At 45.7% G+C, this 23402-nt stretch overlaps 1 protein-coding gene across 7 annotated transcripts in view; it reads left to right on the top strand.

The window, feature by feature from the left end:
• TFCP2 (transcription factor CP2) overlaps nucleotides 1–23402 on the top strand; it is a 40112-nt gene that overhangs the window by 855 nt on the left and 15855 nt on the right. For 3 of the 7 annotated variants that reach the window (XM_073319393.1, XM_073319392.1, XM_073319395.1), the window contains exons 2-6: nucleotides 4574–4627; nucleotides 20243–20394; nucleotides 21416–21492; nucleotides 22200–22305; nucleotides 23001–23107. In XM_073319393.1, coding sequence (XP_073175494.1) covers nucleotides 4574–4627; nucleotides 20243–20394; nucleotides 21416–21492; nucleotides 22200–22305; nucleotides 23001–23107 — 496 coding nt within the window. Of the gene's footprint in view, nucleotides 1–4573; nucleotides 4628–18244; nucleotides 18365–20242; nucleotides 20395–21415; nucleotides 21493–22199; nucleotides 22306–23000; nucleotides 23108–23402 lie in introns of all 7 variants that reach the window. The other 4 variants (XM_073319398.1, XM_073319397.1, XM_073319396.1 and 1 more) reach the window with 2 other exon arrangements.

Below are 23402 nucleotides of genomic sequence, written 5' to 3'. Positions count from 1 at the left end.
TTCCCCCTTGTTTGCTCTGCATGCTGCATTTTTGAATATGAAAGATGAAGTGAAACCAGTGGCTGGGAGATTTGGACAGCAGTATAAAACGCGAAGATAAGGTAGAATTTAGAAACAAGATGAAAGTGTGTCACTCCCTTCATGAAGTTGGCTTGAGGAGTTAGTGGTTGCTGGGAGTCAGAGTTAAAATTTAGCCACAGAACTCAACAGTCAAGAAGGATAGTTTTATGAGTTTTGTAAATCCTAAAATGGGAGTAATGGGGACTCTGTGCTTGAGAGCATCATCTAAACTCAGGGTCAGGAAGAATTTACAACACCTGCCTTTCAGCGTTGCACAGCTGGTTAGATTTGGGGCAGTTCACCCCCTCTAAAAATCAGGTATTGGCCATGGTGGGAGGCAGGTTCTCAGGTGGTATGGACTGTTCAGCTAAAGGGGATATAGCAAATCCATTCCTCTGGAATTTGTCCTCCTGCTGTTGTCAAGTTATGGATAAATCATCCAGACTTAGGGTATGTATATGCATACAGTGCTGCTGTACTGTTCTAATACAGCTACAACATGTCTGGTGAAGATGCTATATACTGACTGGAGAGAGCTCTTCCGTGGGCATAAACAAACCACCTCAGTGAGCGGCATAAGTTATGTTGGCGGAAGCAGCTCTCCCACCAACATAGCACTGTGCACATGAATGCTTATTGCAATGTAATTTATGTCGCTCCGGGGGAATATTCACACCCCTGAGCAACATAAGTTTTGCCCTAGTGTAGATATAGTCTAAATCCTGTGCCTCCCATCTGTTGCTGATTAGGAGAGCCTGTTCCATGCTTCTTTGTTCTATGCTCCGTCAACTAATCAGGCCAAGAGTCTCTCTTCCTTAATCTTGCCCCGAATAATCATGCCCAAGGGGTAGGAGAAGCACCTTCAGCTCTCTGTGATCTGAGTGCAGGCATTAGTATCTTAATACTTTAATTCAAGAAGGAGGTTGATGAAGTGGAGACGGTTCAGAGAAGAGCCACGAAAATGAATAAAGGATTAGAAAACCTGCCTTAGGGTTGGTCTACGCAGGAAAATTACATCAGCATGGCTATGTCTCTTGAGGTGTGAAAAATTCACACCCCTAAGGGATGTAGCTAAACCTTCGGTGTAGACAGGGCTAGGTTGACAGAAGAATTCTTCTGTTGACCTAGCTGCCACCTCTTGGAACTCTTCCCATTGGTGTAGGTCATGGCTACACTGACCTGTACAGCTTTTCAAGTATAGATGAGCCCTTGTAGTGATAGTCTCAAAGAGCTCATTCTCTTTCACTTAACAAAGAGAAGGTTAAAGGGTGACTTGATTACAGCCTATAAGTATCTACATGGGGAACGAATATTTAATAATGGGTTCTTCAGTCTAGCGAAGAAGAATCTAATATGGTCCAGTGGCTGGAAGCTGAAGCAGGCTGGAAATAAGGTGTAAAATTTTGACCGTGAGGCTAATTAACCACTGGAACCGTTTACGAAGGGTTGTGGTGGATTCTCAATTTTACAGCAAGATTGGATGTTTTTCTTAAAACATCTGGTCCAGGAATTATTTAGGGGACATTCTGTGCCCTGTGTTGTGCTCATGGTCTGACTAATCACAGTGTTCCTTTCTGGCCTTGGAATCTACGCTTCTCTGAGATTCTGGCTCTCTTCCTTTCTGTGGCCTCGGGGGAAGTCGCTTTCCCTACTTTGCACTGGGGGCTGGGAGGGAGTTTAAGGATCATACGGTTAATATTAAAGTGCCTAATTAATACTTGTATTATGATTGTGACCAACAGCCCTGCTCAGGATCAGGACCTCATTGTGCTGGACACTGTACTGACCTGTTCTTGCTTAGAAGAGTTTGTGTTAACCCACTGCTGAGTGTCTCCTTGGTCCCTCTCTGTACCTGATCTGTAGGGGATAAGAGACGGTCACAGCCCCAGCTAAGCTATAGCAGCTCATGCTTTCAGCTCTAGAGGTCCTCAGTTCAATCCCTGGTGTGGTGGTCATCACCCTTGCAATCAAAGATGACATATGACATGCAGTGTCAGGGAGAATTTAATAGACACATATAGGTTGGCAGTCTGTTTCCCCTCCCCCGCCCAATAATTCAAATATATAAAGTACCACCTATTTCCCTCTGTCTCTCCAGCCGTTATTGACTGGCTGACTTGATGTGGCATTGAGAGGTGATCTGAAGATGATGAGGGTGGTGGCCTCACTTGTCGGGAAGGCATAATACTTAATAAAGCGCTTTGAGATCTACAGATGAAAAGTGCAGTATCCGAGCTCGTATCATGTCATGGATAAGGGGTGGCATGGAAGAAGGTGCAAATGAATCTGGCACTTTTTAGCCCCATGGAGGAGATGGACAGGAGGACATTACAGTAAGGCAGTGGCAGGGAGGCGCGGAACTGTGAGGGACCTTGATGGGCAGGTTGGTGATGGAACAGGGGGAGCCAGTGGAGAGGTTTAGTTAAGGGGGTGTTGTGGTCAGTGTATGGGCAAAGAGGCATTCTAGAGATCTTAGGGTTGGTCTGCATGAGAAAGTTGCACTGGTTTAACTTAAGGTGTGATTTTTATTTTAAACTGGTGAAAAAGTGTGTGTGTGTGTACATTCCTGTTTCGACTGAAACCGGGCTTCTTTCGGTCAATCCTAATCAACTGAAGCTGAATCAAAACAAAGCTGGTTTGAAATACAATGGAGGGGAGGGGTGCAAGATGTCTCTTGATTACAGACACGAGTGCCTGGGAGGATGGTGGAGTTGCCGACAGTGATGGGGGAGACAGCTTGGCAGGAAAGTTCCGGAGTTTGGCCACCTTAAACTTAACCTCTGGGAGGGGATGTTGGAGAGACAGGCCAAGGGGTGGTGTAGGGTGGAGGGAGATGGGTCAGGACTGGAGAGGTAGAGTGGAGTCACCTGTGGAAAGATCGTGATCAAAACTGTCAGTGGAAGCAATCACCCAGAGGGCGGGCGTAATGGGATATGAGTGGGCCAAGGATGAAGTCCTGTCGAAACACTGCCCACAGAGTGACAGAGATGAGGCGGACCATTTGAATGTGACCCTGAAGGGCTAATCAGAGAGATGGGAGGAGAAGACAGGACAAGATTTAAAGGAACTGTGTGTGATCAGTGGTGTCATAAGCAGCCGGGAACTGAAGGAAGCTGACGGTGGAGCAGGAAACTTGATGAGAGCGGTTTTGGAGAAGTGAAAATGGAGGAAGCCAGACTGGCAGGACACCCAGGATAGAGTTTGAGGAGAGGATTGTGAGGTGGGGAGAGATGGGGCAATAATTGGCAGTGTCCACGGTTTCAAGGACATGTTTGTATTTTGAGGAGAACTGGCCAGAAGAGAGCAAAAGGAGAGAGGGAGGAGGGGGAAAGCAAACTTTTTTTTTTCTCCAGGAAGAGCTTCTCCCAGGATAGGTTGACATGAAACTTCACCACCACTAAGTTGTTGCCATCTTAATGCCAGCATTTAAACCATCCCATTGGGTAGAGGTGCACTGTGAAAAGTTCAAGCAGGGGACACATAAGGTGGAGTTTGAAATGTGCTAAAAGTTAAATGACATTTCCTGGAGGAGGACGTGTGCAAATGCCAAGGTGCTTTAAATGCAACAGGCTCGCGTTAATCTAACACACTACAGTTTGTCGGCATAATTTATATTCCTCAGGGGCGTGAATAAACCACCCTCCCCCATAGCGACATAAATTACACTGACCTAAGCGTTGGTGTGGCCAGCGCCATGCTGGGGGGAGAAGTTCTCCCATAGCTACCGCCGCTCTCGGAGGTGGTTTTATTCTGCTGACGGGAGAGGTATGCACTGTATGTGTTGACATGCCCTTAATCCAGTGGTTCTCACCCCGTGGCAGTGGGCCGCTTGCGGCCAATCAGCACACAGCTGCAGCCTATGTGACATCCTCAGGTCCATACTGGTAGTATATATATTGTGTGGATGGAGCCCACATAACACACACAGCTGCATATGCAGCCCACAATGGTAATAGGTGGAGAACCACTGCCTTAGTCCATTGTCAACAAGCAGTGAAGGGCTCCTTGCTTTCTGGTACTTCATCTCCTTTAGGGGACAGATGGTGTTAAATAGCAGCTGTTACTGTTCAGGCCTGGTCTTTTATTTAACCAGGTGATGGGGATAGCTAGAGCCTTCTCCTGGTTGCCTCTGGGTGTATGACTGAGACTACTATCAAGGCTATACAACACCAACTTATTCTTGTGGCGTGTCTTACGTGCAAACGGTACCTGCTCTGTTTCAAGCATCCGGGACACGCTCACGTTTATCATATATAACTCTTAAAACCAACTCCTTTAACTATTTTACTGATAACGCCTTCAAATATTAAAATTAGATTGTAAGTTCTTTGGCGCAGGGACTGTCTTTGTTCTGTTTGTACAGCGCCTGGTGTAATGGGGTTCTTATCCATGGCTGCGGCTCCTAGGTGCTACCGCAATCCAAAAAAAACCCCCAAAACCAACCTTACAACGAGGTAACATTAGTTGGTGAGTGTGGCTTATTATTTATTTATATTAATTTGTATTCCCATAGTGCCTACAGACCACAGTCCAGGCTCAGAACCCCTTTGAGCTATCAGCTACACAGGTACATAACTGAAAGATGCTTCCTAACCCAAAGAGCTTACAGGCAAAGTCATGATGCAACATCAAGGGGATTACAACAGACAGACATGGAACGCAAAGCAAACAGATAATTTGTGATGAACATAATAAGCAGCAGTTACAGCACTCCCACTTTCCTAGCTATTATCAAGTGTTTCAGAGCTAAATGACCTGTCTCCTCCTGAGAGGAAATGCAAGCAGTGAAAATAGACTGGTCAGGTTTGCTGTAGCTCTTTGCCATAAGTTTGGGCTTCAGACTTACAAACTAACACTTCGCTTATTTTATTTTTGCAAAAACGCTAGGTCTGAGCTACCTACTGTTGTTTAGTATTCAGAGTGACTGAGAGGGAGAGAAATGGAGAGGTGTTAGCAAATGGGGAGATGTTTTCAGTTAAAACTTGAAGTGAGATAGAGGAATCCTGTCCTAAGTGGCAGGAATGTTCTGGCACCAACACTCCCCTGCAGTGCACAAGGAAGGCCGAGCCTAGATAGCTGGTGGAGATGGATGAGATTGGGGAGTGGGGGCGGCAAGGGGCCTGACTCCATTGCCCTGCATCTTGTGGCACCAGTGCAAAGTGCTGCTGATCTGACCTGGTAATGTCTTGCACTTCAGTGGTGGAAACAATGGTACAAGGCGTGGTGCGGTGGAGAATTGGGCCTGAGGGCTGTGAAGTCAGCTGAGCAAGTGCACAGAGCATTTTAAGAATGACAGACTTTGAGCTGGCTCCTGGAATGAACAGCCAGCCAGGATAGGGGTTTGAGAATTGGGAGTGACAGGCTTATACTTCCTACATGTCAGAGGGTGGGCAGCAGTGTATCTTGCCCATATTGAAAGTGGAGTATTGTCTGTGTCTTATCCCCCTTCAGATAGTGGACTTCGTAGGACTATTCCCACCCTCCCATCTGTGAAGGAACATAAATGGCTATTCTGAATTGTAGACAAATTGGAGGTGTCCACAAGAATGTAGAACTCCAGCGTTACAGGATCAGGTCTGACGATGCCCAGATGAGATACAGCGTGGTCCAGTGGCTAGAGTGCTGGTCTGGGAGCTGGGTTCTGGTTTTGCCTCCATTACTGACTTGCAGTGCGACCTTGGAAAAGTCACTTCCCTTCTCTGGGCCCCTTTTCCCCCTCCCGCCCCTCTGTCTGTCTTATCTATTTAAATTGTAAAAATCTGGAGGCAGAGATTCTCTCTCGCTATGGGTTTGTGCTGTTAGGAGCATAATGGAGCTCTTTGCCTTGGTTGTGCTCTCTTGGTGCCACGTCCTGCTATTACTACTACTTCCTTTATAATCCCCAGTCATCCTCCTCTTTCTGTTCAGTTCAGATGCGTGCCTTTGGTTTATGTGCTTTGTCATCATGCTGCTCGGTTTATGGAGTCATATCCAAATTGTGATGTAGTTTCCAAACAGACGGGTCTGAACCTATTTCAGAGTAACAGCCGTGTTAGTCTGTATTTGCAAAAAGAAAAGGAGGACTTGTGGCACCTTAGAGACTAACCAATTTATTTGAGCATAAGCTTTCGTGAGCTACAGCTCACTTCATCGGATTAGGTTCTAAACCTAATTTGTCAGCCAGAGTGAAAAGAGGCTGGACATGAGGCTCCGGAACCAAACTCTGTGACTACGTTTCAGCTCTTGTAATCTGGCAGTGCAGGCAGGCCCCCTCCCTTGTAATAGCAGGTGTTTTTTCCAAAACAGAAACGCAGATAAATTAATATATTCAAGTGAAACCCTGTTGGCTGCATTTCAGAGCTTGCATTCCATAAAGGCGGCTTCGGTTAGCTTGCAAAGAAATGTGGGGGGGGGGGGGCTGATTTTACATCCTTAACTTGTAAAATGACCTTGGTGAAATGGCTTGTCTTCTCCTTCCTCTGTAAACTCAGCTGTACACTTGATAAAAGCAGGGCAATAGTGCTGAATACCAGCAGTCTGAATGGAGTTTTCCCCAGGAAATAGCTACCCAGAATACCTGGCTCTTCCATACCCTCCCAGCAACACGCACCAACCAGAGGCAGAGCTCTGCTACTGAAATATTACCTACAACTCCAGGGTAAAGAGCATTTAAACACCAAAAAGTTTTCATACCACGTAATAGTAATTGACTTAAGCAAACTCAACTCCCTTCTCCTCCGTGGAAAGCATTCCATGCCTTAGGTCTGAACTCTGTTGGCCTCCTGAAACCTAACTCTCTTTCCCTGACATTTGTTGACCTAAGCTGAACATAAATAGTGCCTGTCCCAATGTAGGTAAATGCCTTCCTGACATCTGACATTTTCTCCTGTGTCATGGCAGTTCCACACGCCAGTCACAGGGAGGAAAGACTTCCATGGCCATTTTGTTTCCTCGCTTGTGGTCGTTTTTCCCCTCCACCACTCCTTGTGGTTTTCAGTTGCTCTTTAATCTCACTATGGAAGAGGCACCATGCTACCCTGGGAATGTACATTGGTAGGTGGGTGTGGAGATGATCTTCACCCTCGGAGATGGACAGTCTTGGCTTTACCTTATGGACATTCTGCAGTATAGGATCAGAGGATGTATTTCTAGGTATACTAAATCCTGCCTTGAAGCAAGGGGATGGAAGGCCTAGATGACTGCCTGAGATTGTCCCTTTCAGCTGAACATTTCTATGGTTTTGCTAGTGGATGCAATCATTGGTGTTACTGGTAGCTTTATATAACAAAGCAGTTCTTAAGAGGTCAGAGACAGCTTTGAAAGATTTCATTAGTAACTGACCATACATTTCCCTTTGAAGAATTCCTGGAACTCTTTGTTGCTTGTTTGACTCTGTCAACTGTACAAGAGGGTCTCAGTTGTGAATCACTAGTTGTCTAGGAGCCGTTAATGGGAAGTATAAATTGGCTAATGGGGAATATAATTGTATGTTAGAGTAGTGGTTCTCAAACTTTTGTACTGGTGACCCCTTTCACATAGGAAGCCTCTGAGTGCAACCCCCCGTTATAAATTAAAAACACTTTTTAAAATATGTTTAACTCCATTATAAATGCAGGAGGCAAAGCGGGGTTTGGAGTGGAGGCTGACAGCTCGTGACCCCACATGTAATAACCTTGCAACCCCCTGACGGGTCCGGAGCACAGTTTGAGAACCTCTGTGTTAGAGCTTCTCGATTTTACCAAAATAAAACTTACAACTCATCATCTTCCTGAACTGAGCAGATGAATGGTGACATGAAAGGTCAGAGCATGAGAAGATGGGACTTGGCAGTGTACTGTGTCTTAAAGAAGGCTGGAGATAACACATGAGGTCACAACCTCTTGCTATCTCTTGGTAAGTCATTAAGAGTTTCCACTGGAGATGCTAGTTGTGAGTCCAAGCATTTTTGAGGACCTGTTGAGCTCTTTAAGCTCTGGCTGTCTTAATGATACCATTCCTATAAATATTTAAACTTTTTATTACACCATACAACATGTAAAGCTGACTCTACTACCCGGGTTGCATAGCACAGGAACGTAATGGCCTTTAAATGATTAGAACTCCCAGCCTAGGGGCTCTTAACATAATCCATGACTGCTGTGACTGAGAGATGAAGAAAATTGCTTTCTTTGGATGCTGTTTGTGATCTTTCTAGTGAGGATAACTCCATGCAGTTAACTATATCAGTATGATCACTGGACCAGAATGCCTGTCTGTATGTTCAGTTAGTAATCAAAGGCTCAGAAGGAGCTGTGCTTCTGTAACCTATACAGCCTTGTTAGTAGCTATTAGAGAGCGCACTTATCTTTGGTAGTGATGTATTGCTTGTTTTACACTTAGCTAACAAGTGGGTAACTAGGAATTCTGTGCTTGATTAGACTAATTCTACCAATATGGCAGTACAGTGGTCCAGAACTGACTCTGTGTAGCACCTGTTGGGATGTGTAATATTTCTAACAGAAATTCAGAGTCCAGGTTAAGTAGGGCCCCAAATAGCTGGGGTCCTAACAGCTTTGTCAGCTGCTAAATCGGATCTGTAGCTATTATAGACTTGCTAAATATTTGGTGCTGTGAAAAGCAGTCTGTGACGTAACAGCGAACTGCTTTACTGTCTCTTAACCTGATGTTAGTTCCAAGTTGTTACATAGAACTCCAGATGTTTTCCATCTGTTCTAATGCAGTGATGACTGGATGTTCGTTATGTAGTGGTAAGGCTGGTGTTCTCAAGGTAGGATGGTTGCATCCAGGGGAATTCTAGCTCAGGGTATCTTTCTGTAGGAAAAATAGCCATCACTGTTTTCTAATGGGATGCCTGAGCTATAGCAAAGATCGGTTCTTCATCTGTCCGTTCTGCAGAGAAACATCAAACCAAGTCTTTTAACTGGATTATGTAACATGCCCAATTGTGTAAATTCTCTTGCACATTCCTTGATGCAGTAATGCTGTGTTTCCAGCACCCAGGCGTCTCCCTGGTATGTCTAGCTGGTTGTGTGGGGGCAGATGTCTGCCACAGCAATATATCCAACAGTTGATGATGATGTGGCATAAGTTTCTTATATACACTGGGTGTGAGAGAGCCCCTAAAATCTAAGAATTTACTGTAATGTCTTGTGCATGTTCCTGGCTCTGTTTTTCCCTGGTGCTGCTCCCCCATCCCCTTGGCTTTCTAGTGATACTAAGTACCTTTCATTGTCTTTCTACTTTGTTTCAATGTGAGGGTTAGTATGTATGTTCTATTGGTGTTTGGTATATTCCTGTTTTCAGTTCTCCCCTGATGCACTTACTAGGAGTGTGAGTCCATGAACAAATAGGCACCTGCCCAAGTTAGTTCCATAGTTGACTGGCATCGTTAAATATTATTTGCTTCCCTAAAATTGTCATCCTTTGGGGTTTAATGAGCTGCAAGCTTCTGCGGTCTCATGCTGTAGGGCTGACTCTTGGCACCAAGAGATGGGCTTGTAGCTGTTGGTCTGTAGCAGAAATATGTAATCTATACATATAGGGCCATACCAAATTCACGGCCATAAAAAACTCATCACAGAAATCTGGTCTCCCCCCCCCGGGAAATCTGGTCTTTTGTCCGCTTTTACCCTGTACTGTGTAGATTTCACGGGAAGACCAGCATTTCTCAAACGGGGGGCCCTGACCCTGGGGGGGGGTGGCCTCAAGGTTATTTTAGGGGAGGTGCGGTATTGCCACCCTTACTTCTACATTGCCTTCAGATCTGGGCAGCTGACGAACGGCGGCTGTTGGTTGGGTGTCCAGCTCTGAAGGCAGCGCCCCGCCAGCAGCGGTGCAGAAGTGTGGGTCACAGTGCCGTACCACGCCATCCTTCCTTCTGCGCTGCTGCTGGCTGCGGCTCTGCCTTCAGAGCTGGGCTCCCGGCCAGCAGCCACCGCTCTCCAGCTGCCCAGCTCTGAAGGCAGCGGTGACAGTGCAGAAGGAAGGGTAGCAGTACCGCAACCCCTCCCCACAATAACCTTGTGACACCCCCCCCCCCCCGAACTTCTTTTTGGGTCAGGACCTCTACAATTACAACACTGTGAAATTTCAGATTTAAATAGCTAAAATAATGAAATTTACAATTTTTAAAATCCTATGACTGTGAAATTGACCAAAATGGACTGTGGATGTCTAACTATATACTTTGCTACATGGCCCTTGACTCTGTAGTATGTGAACATCTAGTGGAAGGCAGGGATGGTGATGCATGTAGAATGGATGATAGAAATCAGGGCATTTAAAAGAAATAAAGATAAGATGTCAATGCATCTTACAGTGAGGGGTGGCTGCAGCCAGCAACTGCCCAACTTGCCTTCTGCATGGGTTTCTCTCTTTAAAAGCAGCCACTTCCTGTTATGATAATGATGGAATCAGATGGCGACTGGTTACTTTTGCAGCATTTTGGGGGGGAGGGGAGCCCATGAATATTTCATCTCCTGAAATCAAAGGGTTAAAACTTTGCTCAGGGGGCAAAATGGTAAATGTTTGACTAGTCCAGTTCTCCCTCAGCAGACTTAATGTTCAGCAAAAAAAAAACCAACAAAAAACATGTTGACCTTTAAGGGTCTGGCTTAACCCTCCTTCTCTACCTTTCTTCCCCATACCCCCTACGTTCCCCTAAAGTAGTTGAAAAGTAAAGTAGTTGAAAGGGGTGTCAAGCAAAACTTAATGTGCTTTTAAACTGTTTTTAAATGAACTCCCAGTGTGGTGGAAAATTTCTCAGCCTCTCCAAAGCAAGGTCTGCAGTGGTGTTAAAATCTCTGCTCTAGAGCAGGGCAGCCCCCACCGACATCGATCTGTGTGTGTTGGGCATGGTGGAAATGTATGCCACAATGTTCCTTCACTCCTCCTCCAGGCTCCGTTTTTGTCAACAGGGCACAGGGTGAAACTCTAGCTCACGAAAGCTTCTGCCCTAAATGCATCCGATGAAGTGAGCTGTAGCTCACGAAAGCTTATGCTCAAATAAATTTTAGTTTCTAAGGTGCCACAAGTCCTCCTTTTCTTTTTGCAAATACAGACTAACACGGCTGCTACTCTGAAACCAAATAAATTTGTTAGTCTCTAAGGTGCCACATGGACACTTTTTTTTTTTTTTTTTTTTTTGCTGGTACAGACTAACAGGCTACCACTGAAACCTGTCAAAAAGTCTCCTATCTTACAACCTGCCACATGACCAAACCTGAGATAGGATGGTTCAAAACAATCAGAGCTTATCTCCTGAAAGCAACACATCGTCCCCAAAATCTCCTGTTCCACTAATAAGTAACACTGACTGTTAAATTGGATTAGTGACATTTTTTTAAAAAAAGAAGTAACTCAACTCTCAGGCCCAGATCCTCAGAGGGATTTAGGTGCCTAACTCCAATTGAAATCAGTAGGAGTTAGGTGCCTGAAATACCTTTTGAGTATCTGGGTTTCAGACTCTTTGAAAAGTACAATGTTACATATGATCGGAAGGAACCTCCTGGCTCACTGAGTTGAGTCCCCTGCTTATCGCAGGCAACCCCATCATACAATCCCAATAATAAATTTACCAAGCCCTGTGTTAAAACAAGCTAGCTTGTTGGCCTCCACACCTGTGTTCTGTTAAGTACAATGACTTCCCTCTAAGAAGAAAAGGAGTACTTGTGGCACCTTAGAGACTAACCAATTTATTTGAGCTAAGGCTGTAGATATTTCTAAGAGCTGACGTGCTCATTGCGGTATGAGAAACAAATAAAGTAGAGCTCTGTGTAAGATCAAAAGCTTGTCTCTCTCACCCACAGACGTTGGTCCAACAAAAGATATTACCTCACCCACCTTGTCTCTAATATCCTGGGACCGACGCCGCTACAGCGACACTACGTACATGAGAACCAAACAGTCTGCCTCAAAGAAGTTGTAAGCTGAGATGCAGAGATAAGAGGAGATGTACTGGGAGACCGAAAGGAGGTTTAACTACGGCTGTATGCATAGACTTTTTTTGTCACTGGTCTCAAATGTAATGTTATCGTGGAGAAGGCACTTTGACTTGCATAGGTTCGTGGCTTGTCAAATTTGTCAGTAACTTAAATTATTTGAGCTGTCTCCCTGCCAGTGCAGGATTGTTCCCTAGGGTACAAATTCTGGTGTTCTTGAACTGTAGACTGGACAAAAGTTACAGTAGCATCAGATGATAGATTCACATAGTGCACTGGAGATGAGATACAGGACACTGAGCTGGACCGATGCAAATGGCTGGGCTTTGCCTTGGGTTTATTTTGATTTCACTAGCTTTGTATGCTACAGCTGCAATCTCTTAATGTGGGATTTGTTTGTGCCCAACGTAATCATCCTCCAGCCAAGGTAGGAAGTCTGTGCTAAGAGGTGGCGTGTGTGTTTCATGTTTGTGGTCAACAGCATGCTAGGCAAACTGGAAAGAAGCATTAAATAATAAAAACTGTTGCATCCCCCAAGGCATAAGGAAAGTGTGTGAGCCATTGCACGGTCTCAATATTTGCATGGAAGCAAAGTTTTGGAAACTCTCAAATACAACTTAATTCAAAGGAAGAGGTGCATCTGACAGTGGGGCTTCTACAGATGAGCTGCCGTGTGGCCCAGTGGGCATTGGCGTGGGTCTGAGACAACCTTAGTTTTCATCTTGGCTCTGACATTGACTGTGCGACCCTGAGCAAGTCACTTCTCTTCTTTCTGCCTCAGTTTCCCCCAATCCACCCCAACCTTTATCTTGTCTGTTTAGATTGTAAATTCTCTGGGGCAGGGACTGTCTTACTATGTGTTTATACAATGCCTAGTACAGTGAGGGGCCTTGACCTCGGTTGGATAGCTAGGCATTTCTGGAATTCAAATAATGGACAAAGGAGAGAAGCAAATAAGGGCAATCCATCCAAGATTTTTACACTGGAAAAACTCTCATCCCCAAGTTTGTCTGTGTGAATGTGACATATATTTTAATACCCAAAATACTTTGCTTAACCAGGAAATGGACTCTCTGTGTGTGCGTGTGTATGTGGTGGTTGTTCGCTCTGAACTGTCTAGACTATTTCCCCCCCCATGTTTGTAATGGTATTGGTGACCTTAGTCTGAATAGGGCCTCGCATTCCATTCAGTCTTACCCTTAGGGGCAAAGTAGTTTCTGGTTACTTTGCTAATCTAGCAAGTTAAAATTCCCTTGTCTCATCCAGTGCTAGGTGTGACGGGTTTGTCTGTTTATGCAACACTGCCGCCCCGTCTTGTGAGCAGAGCTCTGCTTCTTTCATTGTTTGGTAAGACTTGACTTCCTCTGACCCATAGAACATTCTTTCTTGAGCCCTGCCTATGCAAGGACATTTTCTGGAAGAGCTATTGTGGAATGCGTGACTTTTTTTTTTTTTTTTTTTTTTGCCAGAATGAAGTATTCCCCACTTGGTACTGTTCCAGAACAGTTTATTCTGCACTAGCTATGCTGGTTGAGGACTCCGTATAGACAAGGCTTTGAGCAGCTGCTGCCTCAATTGCAGTATCTCCTCTGTAAGGTGCTATTCCTGGAGATACCAGTGTATCGCATGGTGGGCAGCTGGTGTTTGGCGGAGGGCTTGAGTGGCAGAACTGAACTGAAGGGGGGAAACGTCTTTTCATTTAAAAAAAAAAAGTCCCACCGTTATAGCTGCACTTCAGCGCCCTCCACCTCGAATGCACCATGGTGTGTGTGTGTGTCAGTAACAGTCACGTATTGGCAAAGAATGGTCAGGCTTCTCCAGCAAAGCGCTGTATCAGATTCTGAAACCAGGTCTCCAGAGCGCCCCTCCTGTCAGTGCTATGGACCGCTGATGAAGTCTGAGAGACTTTTAGCGACATCCGCTGGGATTTTCTAGAAGTGCTGAAAGCCTGGTTTACACCCCAGGTTTTTGTAGTGGTAGAACTCTTTCCATTAAGGGCGTATTTCCCCCCCACACCACACACCAACTGACGATAATTCTACCAGTACAACCCCTAGTGTGAATGCAGTTTTACCAATATAGCTTATTCCCATGTGGGAAAGGGAGTAAGCTATACCAGTTTACCAGCACTTTGATAGCAGCATAACTGCATCCCTGCTAGGGGCACATATGCTGCTGGAGTTCACTCTCCTTACAGTGTGTACGATAACACCCTTTCATGTTGTGTGTGTATCTAAATCTCCTCACTGTATTTTCTACTGGATGCATCCGACGAAGTGGGCTGTAGCTCACGAAAGCTCATGCTCAAATAAATGGGTTCGTCTCTAAGGGGCCACAAGTCCTGCTTTTCTTTTTGCGAATACAGACTGACACGGCTGCTCCTCTGAAACCTGCAGTTAAAGTGATACACCTTTTGTGTGCTGACAAGGCCTTAGGGCAGCGATTTTCAAACTTTTTTTCTGGAGACCCAGTTGAAGAAAATGGTTGATGCCCATGACCCAACAGAGCTGGGGTGAGGGCTGCGGGGTAGGGCCAGGAATGAGGGGTTCAGGGTGTGGGCTGGGGCTCTGGGCTGGTGCAGGCTCTGGGGTGGGGCTGGGGATGAGGGATTTGGGGTGCAGGGAGGGCTCCGGCTTTAGGGGGTGCTCAGGGCTGGGGCAGGGGATTGGGGCACGGGCTTATCTCGGGCAGCTCCCAGTCAGTGACACAGCAGGGGTGTTGAGGCAGATTTCCTGCCTGTCATGGCACCATGGACCACACTGCATCCTGGAAGCAGCTAGCAGCAGGTCCAGCTCCTAGCTGCTCTCGCCTGCAGGCACCGTGACCCCTCCCCCCTCATCTCCTGTTGGCCGGGAACCGGAGTGCGGAGCCGGTGCTCGAGGTGGGGGCAACACGCAGAGCCCCATGTGTTCCCCCCCCACACACACATCAGGAGCTGCTGCTGCCCACTTCCAGGGCGCAGTGTGGTGTCAGAACAGGTAGGGACTAGCCTGCCTTAGCCAGGCAGTGCTACTGGCAGGACTTTCAACGACCCGGTCGGCGGTGCTGACCAGAGCCGCCATGACCCAGTGCCTTCCATTCCACGACCCAGTACTGGGTGGTGACTCGCAGTTTGAAAACCACTGCCATAGGGAGTTGGCCTGTTTAAATTCATTGGGACTTGGGATACTTACCTTGGTATCCCTTCTGGGGTCCTACTTGAAATTATTATTGTTTTTTTTTGGGGGGGGGGGAATCCCTGGCTTATTGTAAATCTGACAGGTCAGTGATGTACCCGGATGATATGTTGTGGTACTGTTGGAAAAGGTCACTAGCGCATGTTGCTTTAGACCCTTCAATGACCCAGCCCCTCGCAGTGGCATCTGAGGCAAACCAGATTTGTAAACGGCCAGTGACAAATGAGGTGTAGAAATCGATGGTCTAATAATGATTTACTGGTAATTTCTACTAATTGGAGTTTAAATCTTCTCTATTGGAGTTAAGGGTGCTGAGAAATGTCACTAGCTAATGCAAGGTGCTGTAGTTTTGTTTTTTGTTTCCTTTTTAAGGTCAAAAGGAACCATTGTGTTGGTTTAGTCTGACCACCTGTGTAACAAAGGCCATAGGATTTCTCTGTAAATTAATTCCTGCTTCAGGTTCAATATGCTTTGGTTCAAGCACAGCTATCTCTTTGAAAAAACATCAGTTCTTGGTTTTTGAAATTTCTTGTGATGGAGAATCCACCACAACCCTTGGTAATTTGTTCCAAAGATTGATTATCGTTACTGTGGAAAAATCTGCCCGTTATTTCTAATACGAAGGAATGTCTGGTTGGGTTGCCATCCTCAATTCCATAAAAGCTGCTCCATCTCCATGGCAGCTCGGTGGGAGGATCTTCTCTTCTAGTGACTCCTGGACATGCTTGCTTGCCTAGATGTAGGAGTTCAAATGCCTAGAGCCCTGCAAATCTGCAGAGATCTTCTTTATATCCGTGGACCATGTTTGTGGATCGGATGTGGGTACAAATTTTGTCTCCGCGCAGGACTCTACAAATGTCCAAAGCTCCCACAAGCATGATGGTACCATTCACTCACATGGCTGGCTAGTTGGCGAAGATGGGTTGGTGATTTGTTGTGCAGCATTTATATTGTTGAGTGCTCCCAGTAGATCCAGATTGGGGCTTTGTGCTAGGTGCTCTACAAACTCAGGCGTGGTCCCTGCTCCAAGGAGTACGTTCTAGGGGTTGTATTCATGTTACCATAGCTCTTGTTGGCTGTTCGTTGTTTGAACATAGCAGTGATGGCTCTGAATTTGAAAGGGATTGACTTGACTCAGCTCTCCCAGTGAGGGGGCAGAGAGGGATGAGAAGGGGTTCAAAGACGGTAGGCCCTGAGGGAATAGAATCATAGAATCATAGAATCATAGAATATCAGGGTTGGAAGGGACCCCAGAAGGTCATCTAGTCCAACCCCCTGCTCAAAGCAGGACCAATTCCCAGTTAAATCATCCCAGCCAGGGCTTTGTCAAGCCTGACCTTAAAAACCTCTAAGGAAGGAGATTCTACCACCTCCCTAGGTAACGCATTCCAGTGTTTCACCACCCTCTTAGTGAAAAAGTTTTTCCTAATATCCAATCTAAACCTCCCCCACTGCAACTTGAGACCATTACTCCTCGTTCTGTCATCTGCTACCATTGAGAACAGTCTAGAGCCATCCTCTTTGGAACCCCCTTTCAGGTAGTTGAAAGCAGCTATCAAATCCCCCCTCATTCTTCTCTTCTGCAGGCTAAACAATCCCAGCTCCCTCAGCCTCTCCTCATAACTCATGTGTTCCAGTCCCCTAATCATTTTTGTTGCCCTTCGCTGGACTCTCTCCAATTTATCCACATCCTTCTTGAAGTGTGGGGCCCAAAACTGGACACAGTACTCCAGATGAGGCCTCACCAATGTCGAATAGAGGGGAACGATCACGTCCCTCGATCTGCTCGCTATGCCCCTACTTATACATCCCAAAATGCCATTGGCCTTCTTGGCAACAAGGGCACACTGCTGACTCATATCCAGCTTCTCGTCCACTGTCACCCCTAGGTCCTTTTCTGCAGAACTGCTGCCTAGCCATTCGGTCCCTAGTCTGTAGCTGTGCATTGGGTTCTTCCGTCCTAAGTGCAGGACCCTGCACTTATCCTTATTGAACCTCATCAGATTCCTTTTGGCCCAATCTTCCAATTGGTCTAGGTCCTTCTGTATCCTATCCCTCCCCTCCAGCGTATCTACCACTCCTCCCAGTTTAGTATCATCCGCAAATTTGCTGAGAGTGCAATCCACACCATCTTCCAGATCATTTATGAAGATATTGAATAAAACCGGCCCCAGGACCGACCCTTGGGGCACTCCACTTGATACCGGCTGCCAACTAGACATGGAGCCATTGATCACTACCCGTTGAGCCCGACAATTTAGCCAGCTTTCTACCCACCTTATAGTGCATTCATCCAGCCCATACTTCCTTAACTTGCTGACAAGAATACTATGGGAGACCGTGTCAAAAGCTTTGCTAAAGTCAAGAAACAATACATCCACTGCTTTCCCTTCATCCACAGAACCAGTAATCTCATCATAAAAGGCGATTAGATTAGTCAGGCATGACCTTCCCTTGGTGAATCCATGCTGGCTGTTCCTGATCACTTTCCTCTCATGCAAGTGCTTCAGGATTGATTCTTTGAGGACCTGCTCCATGATTTTTCCAGGGACTGAGGTGAGGCTGACTGGCCTGTAGTTCCCAGGATCTTCCTTCTTCCCTTTTTTAAAGATTGGCACTACATTAGCCTTTTTCCAGTCATCCGGGACTTCCCCGGTTCGCCACGAGTTTTCAAAGATAATGGCCAGTGGCTCTGCAATCACAGCCGCCAATTCCTTCAGCACTCTCGGATGCAACTCGTCCGGCCCCATGGACTTGTGCACGTCCAGCTTTTCTAAATAGTCCCTAACCGCCTCTATCTCCACAGAGGGCTGGCCATCTCTTCCGCATTTTGTGATGCCCAGCGCAGCAGTCTGGGAGCTGACCTTGTTAGTGAAAACAGAGGCAAAAAAAGCATTGAGTACATTAGCTTTTTCCACATCCTCTGTCACTAGGTTGCCTCCCTCATTCAGTAAGGGGCCCACACATTCCTTGGCTTTCTTCTTGTTGCCAACATACCTGAAGAAACCCTTCAGGTGAATTTCCTTCAGGTGAATCATCCCTGCCCTTCCCATCCCTCCCACCCCCAAGGTAACCTAGCAAACTGTCTAGCTTTTGAAAAAATGCTGCCTGCAGCAGATGTCCGTGTTGGGGAGTGGTTTGTGACCAAGCGCGACTCCTTTACGACCTGTCTGCACATTCTTCCTTGAAAAATGTGATGGCGCGTGACAAGTGAGTTCAGTCCTCAGCCTGTCCGATGGAGACAGCTGTCTGTATGCACAGACTGAACACAGAAGCAAGAATTTATCTAACTTTTTGAGCTAATGGAAGGAGCAAAGTTGATACTGGAGCTATGACATACCTCACTTCTGTGAAGGTTAATGGTTTGCTATAGGACGTGCCTTTTGCATGTACGCTATACGTTTTAAAATAAAAAATCAGAATAGATAAAAATCGGTTATTTTTTTAAAAAAAATAAATTTAAATACACTTTTCTTTTTAAAAGAAAACCTGTTTAAAATTGAAATTGCCAATCTGTATTCAAGCTTTAAATTTGCTGTAAACTATTAATTATTCGAATGATATTCAAGCAGTATGTGTTTGGTGCTGAAGTTTCACTGAACTGGTGGTAGTTTGAGTGCTAAACTAGCTGTAGGCAGCAGTGGCCTCTTCTGCAGGTGCAGAGAGAGTATTTTCTCCCCTTCGGATTATTCAGCTAGTTCAGTTCAATGACTAGTTTGTTCTTGGTTGAGAAACCAACTGGGAGTTGAAAAAGCAGGGAAGCTTGTTTTCCTCTTCCAATCTATGACTAGAAACAAGGTGTGAAAGGATGAGATCTACTAGTTTTAAGATCTTAAAAAACATGGTGATCAGAAACAATTCAGTTCACTAACTACAGATACTTATTCTGTTTAATAAATCAGTTTGTTTTAAGTGCAAAACATATTTGGATAAAACTTTTTCTTGCCTATCTAACACATTTAAAGTAGTCTTATTTAATTAATAAAAACAAGTTTAGAATTCAAATAAAAATGCTCCCAAAAATATAATTTCCATCTAAATGAAGTTAGACACTAATCAGTTGGTAAACTGTGAATGGTGCATTTCTTATTTTCTAATGCTATAAAAATGTAAAAACTTCAAAATTTAAATGTATGTTAAGCTACACAGGTGCTTAATAAATGTGTATAGCTTGTGGTGTTCTCCTGGTTAGCAAAAACTACCAAATATAGTTTGAAGGCTTTATTTAGTTACAAATCAATACAGTGTAGTGGTTACCAACCAATGAGAATCAGTTTTGTCTTTAGGAAAGTTATTAAAAAGTACAACTGCAAAACAAGATTAAAATGGGTTGAAATCGAGGTTTCCTGGTTGCTGATTTTTTAATCTGTGATTGGAATCGGATTTAAATCAGCCCAACCTGAGATACACGTATATGTCTGTACATAGTTCTTGTTTTAAACAGGGATCAGCACAAAGTGACCTTTCCAGGAGCAGCATGCTGAGGCATTACCAGTGATTGCTCCCTCGAAGCTCATGAAAGCTCAGCGTTAACAAATTAGTTTGGTGGTATGAGCTCTTGCACCACAGCTTATAAAACAAACCAGTCACTGGAAGCTGGTGCAATTGGAGACCCAGTTTGGGTTGTGGATAGCTGCACGGGTGGATGTTGCAGCTGTGGAGGTGGTTACCTATGGCTCCTGAGGGTCAAGAGGGTGACTGGCCATTTTTTGCAGTATGACATTAATGTCTCTGTTCACTTACCCAACCTCCCATCTTGGAGAATGTGCGCTGCAATGTTGGTTGTGTGCCATGGGGTATAAAGGTAGTAAAATAGGTCTGCTGTTAAAGGGGATATCTCTGCATTTAAGCCACATGCTGATGATGATTGAAGCAGGGAATTGATCGTATTTAGAAGGGCAGGGAGGATAATAATAATAAAAAAACTTGCAAGAATCAGTCTTTGGGTGCTGTTCAGAATAGTTTGCTTCATGCCCTTTTTGTACAGGCTGAAGATGGGTGTTAGATGGAGGGAGGCGTGAGGTGTGAAATTGACATCTCTGTGCAGTTGGAGCCAAAACCAACCTGACTGACAAATCTCTGTTGCAGTGATGTTCTAGCCCTGCCCATATTCAAACAGGAAGAATCAAGTTTGCCTCCCGACAACGAAAACAAGATCCTGCCTTTTCAATACGTTCTGTGTGCAGCCACATCCCCTGCAGTGAAACTCCATGACGAAACACTCACCTATCTCAATCAAGGTGAGGCTATTCTGTGGGGGCAGGTGGAAATCGGCTCATTGGCTCACATATATTTATTTATTAAGGGTCTGACTTTCATAACATACTCTTAAAAACTTTCACTCTTCACATGTGAACCATCTTTGTACTAAAACCCAAGCTGCTTCGAGGCTTCCGGCCTTTTCACCTCATTTCTCTCTACCCCAGCAGGTGTGGGATTAGCTGGTTTCCCCAAGGTTCCACCAGAACCAAAAGTCCTAAGGAAAACTGAGCCATCCAACCCTCCCCAGCCTGATTGGCAGAGAATCTACTGCTAACCTTTGTGGTTCTTAGACCAAGGCTAGCATAGGACTGGTTAGTGTCTATAGCAACAAATACACTACATCTTACAGGCATTATAGACAATCTTCATAACCTAAAGTAGACTGTGCTACAGATGCATCTCCTGATCCTACTTGATGCATCAGAAGCATGCCCCTTTCTCCTTACTAGGACTTTGCTCACCTGGCTGCCAGCACATGTTCTTGTGACTGGCTATAAGAGGAAGTAAGTTAGAGCAAGCATATTATTGGGGATAGGAAATTCTTCAACATGTGTATTCTCTTGGAGGAGTGGGTGAGGTTTTGTGGCCTGTAATGCGCAGGAGGTCAGACTAGATGATCATGATGGTCCCTTCTGACCTTACAGTCCGAGTCTATAAATTCCAATCACCTCCATAGGTGGGATTTTGGAAAGATCAGGATAGCTGCTGGTAACCCAATTAAGTCAACGTAATGGGTTTCTTCTCATATTCTTAGTTTGCAAGTAGATGAGCTTTGTTAGTGTGGGCAATTCCTAGAAAGCTACATCTTGGTTCACAAGGAAGGACAGGAGCTAACATCCCGACAGGGCCCTCTCCCTTGGACAGTGTTCATCCAGTCCCTGATCAACATGTCACTTACACTTCTTGCCACTTCTTTGGCATTTAATTTGCCATCTAATACAAGAGTGACAGAAGAGCAGAACGCATGTGCGGCTAACGGTTGTTAGGCCTCTTCCCTAGGTCAATCGTATGAGATCCGGATGCTAGATAACAGGAAAATCGGGGAGCTGCCTGAGATAAATGGGAAACTGGTAAAGGTAAGTGAACGAGAATGAGAGTGTCCTTTTTATACAGACATCCTCACACAGGGCACCCTGCCAATGCAGCAAAACACCAGGCAGTCTGCACGGAAAGGTCCTCTGGGCATAGGGATTGATAGGTGCTTTCAGGCACTCAATGCCACCAACCTGCACAAGGTGCTCCCCAGCAGGTGTGGGCTTAACTGGTCTCCCCAAGGCTCCACCAGAACCAAAGGCCCTACGGAAAATTGAGCCAGCTAGACTCCTCCACCTCCTTGGCAGAGAATCTGCTGTTAACGCTTGAGGATCTCAGGTCCAGACTAAGGTACGACAGTTCAGTGCCAAGAAAAGAGAATGTGGTGGTTACACACATCTCCTGTGGGGTATAGAGGTGAGGAAGAACTTTGTATTGTGCAAAAGGACCCCCTTTCCCCCACAGCTAATGCTTCACCTCATTCCATCTTTGGATGGATCTTTGAACCATTCCCCACAAGCACCCTGATAGGGAAGAGCTGGGATGAGAGGAAATGCTGACTTGGTGGCTTGTCACTCACCTCACAGGGCCTAGTTTAACTCCTCCTTTTGCCCCTCCAGCTTCTGTGTATGGCTCTAGATCTCCCGTATTCTCCCTCCCTGCTCTTTCACTGAGCTGGGGAACCCTACCGCCTGAGCCGCTTAGTGACGGTTGCGGGGCGGGACACACGGTGATTCTCTGTTCCCTCTAGAGTATATTTCGAGTGGTGTTTCATGACCGGCGGCTGCAATACACGGAGCATCAGCAGCTTGAGGGCTGGAGATGGAACAGGCCCGGGGACAGGATATTGGATATAGGTGAGTGCCTGCAGCAGCCCGGATAGGGCATGAAGAACAGATTTGCACGTAGTTTGTCTTAACTGATGCAATTCCCACTGATCCAAACCTCTTCTGTGCTCTAAGTAACCCAAGAATTATTTTATAGGCAAGAAGAGGGAATAAGAATGCTTTACTGCTCCTAAAATAGAGGGTAAATTATTACATTTAGTACTGACTCATGGCTTTAGCTGGCAGTTCTGTTTTGAATATGACCTCCCTCGCCCTTAGCCCTTCAGGAAAAAAAGTGACTAACTCATCATTGTAGGTATTAAAGGGTTTAAAAACATTCAGTATCCCTTGTTCCATGTCCCCTGCACAACAGGAGCCTTCACACCACTGTAATACACGTCTTCACCAAGCTGTGGCTGCCATAGTGCTCTGTCTCCCTTGCCACCGCTACGTGGCAGGCTAGGATTGAGGTGCATTATCGAGGCTGGGAGTGGGGAAGCTTGCACAGCATCTGCCTGAACTATGTGGAGCTCTAGCCAAACTCCTCGATCCCTTGATTTCTTGCACACTGAACTTCCTCAAGAAATTCACTCCGCTCTGGTTCCTGCAGGGCAAGTGAAATGGAGACGTTGCCTCTGTCACTGTCCTAGTGCTAATACATCCAGAGAGTCAGGGACTCTTTCTGCCTTGTGCTTGCCCTCCAAGTGTGTGTTGTGCTTCCACAGATATCCCGATGTCTGTGGGTATAATTGACCCCAGGGCAAATCCAACACAACTAAATACAGTGGAGTTTCTCTGGGATCCTTCAAAGAGGACTTCAGTGTTCATCCAGGTAAGACAGGAGTTGCGGGGAACACCCAGCTCCTGCTGCTCCTTTGCAGCAACCCAGGGAAGGGGAGAAGTTGTCCTAGGAAAAGGGGCTCTTTCCTGGGTCAATACTCAGAAACAGCAGCCAGCTGGGTTTTACAGGAGCTGGGGGAGGATCTGCACAAGAGCTCCCCCTAGAGCAATGCATGAGGGTGGCATTGTCTTGTTACAGTATGAAATAGGAAGTGCCTCTAACTAGCTATAAAACAGTGAAATTACCTGTGCATTTGGGCCAAATTGTCAAGGGTATTTAGGCACCG

The sequence above is a fragment of the Lepidochelys kempii genome, chromosome 20 (assembly GCF_965140265.1).
Source record: "Lepidochelys kempii isolate rLepKem1 chromosome 20, rLepKem1.hap2, whole genome shotgun sequence".
In the NCBI taxonomy this organism is placed as follows: Eukaryota; Metazoa; Chordata; order Testudines; family Cheloniidae; genus Lepidochelys; species Lepidochelys kempii.
The sequence above is the reverse complement of the archived record's forward strand: the minus strand, read 5'-3'. Positions and strand labels throughout refer to the sequence as shown.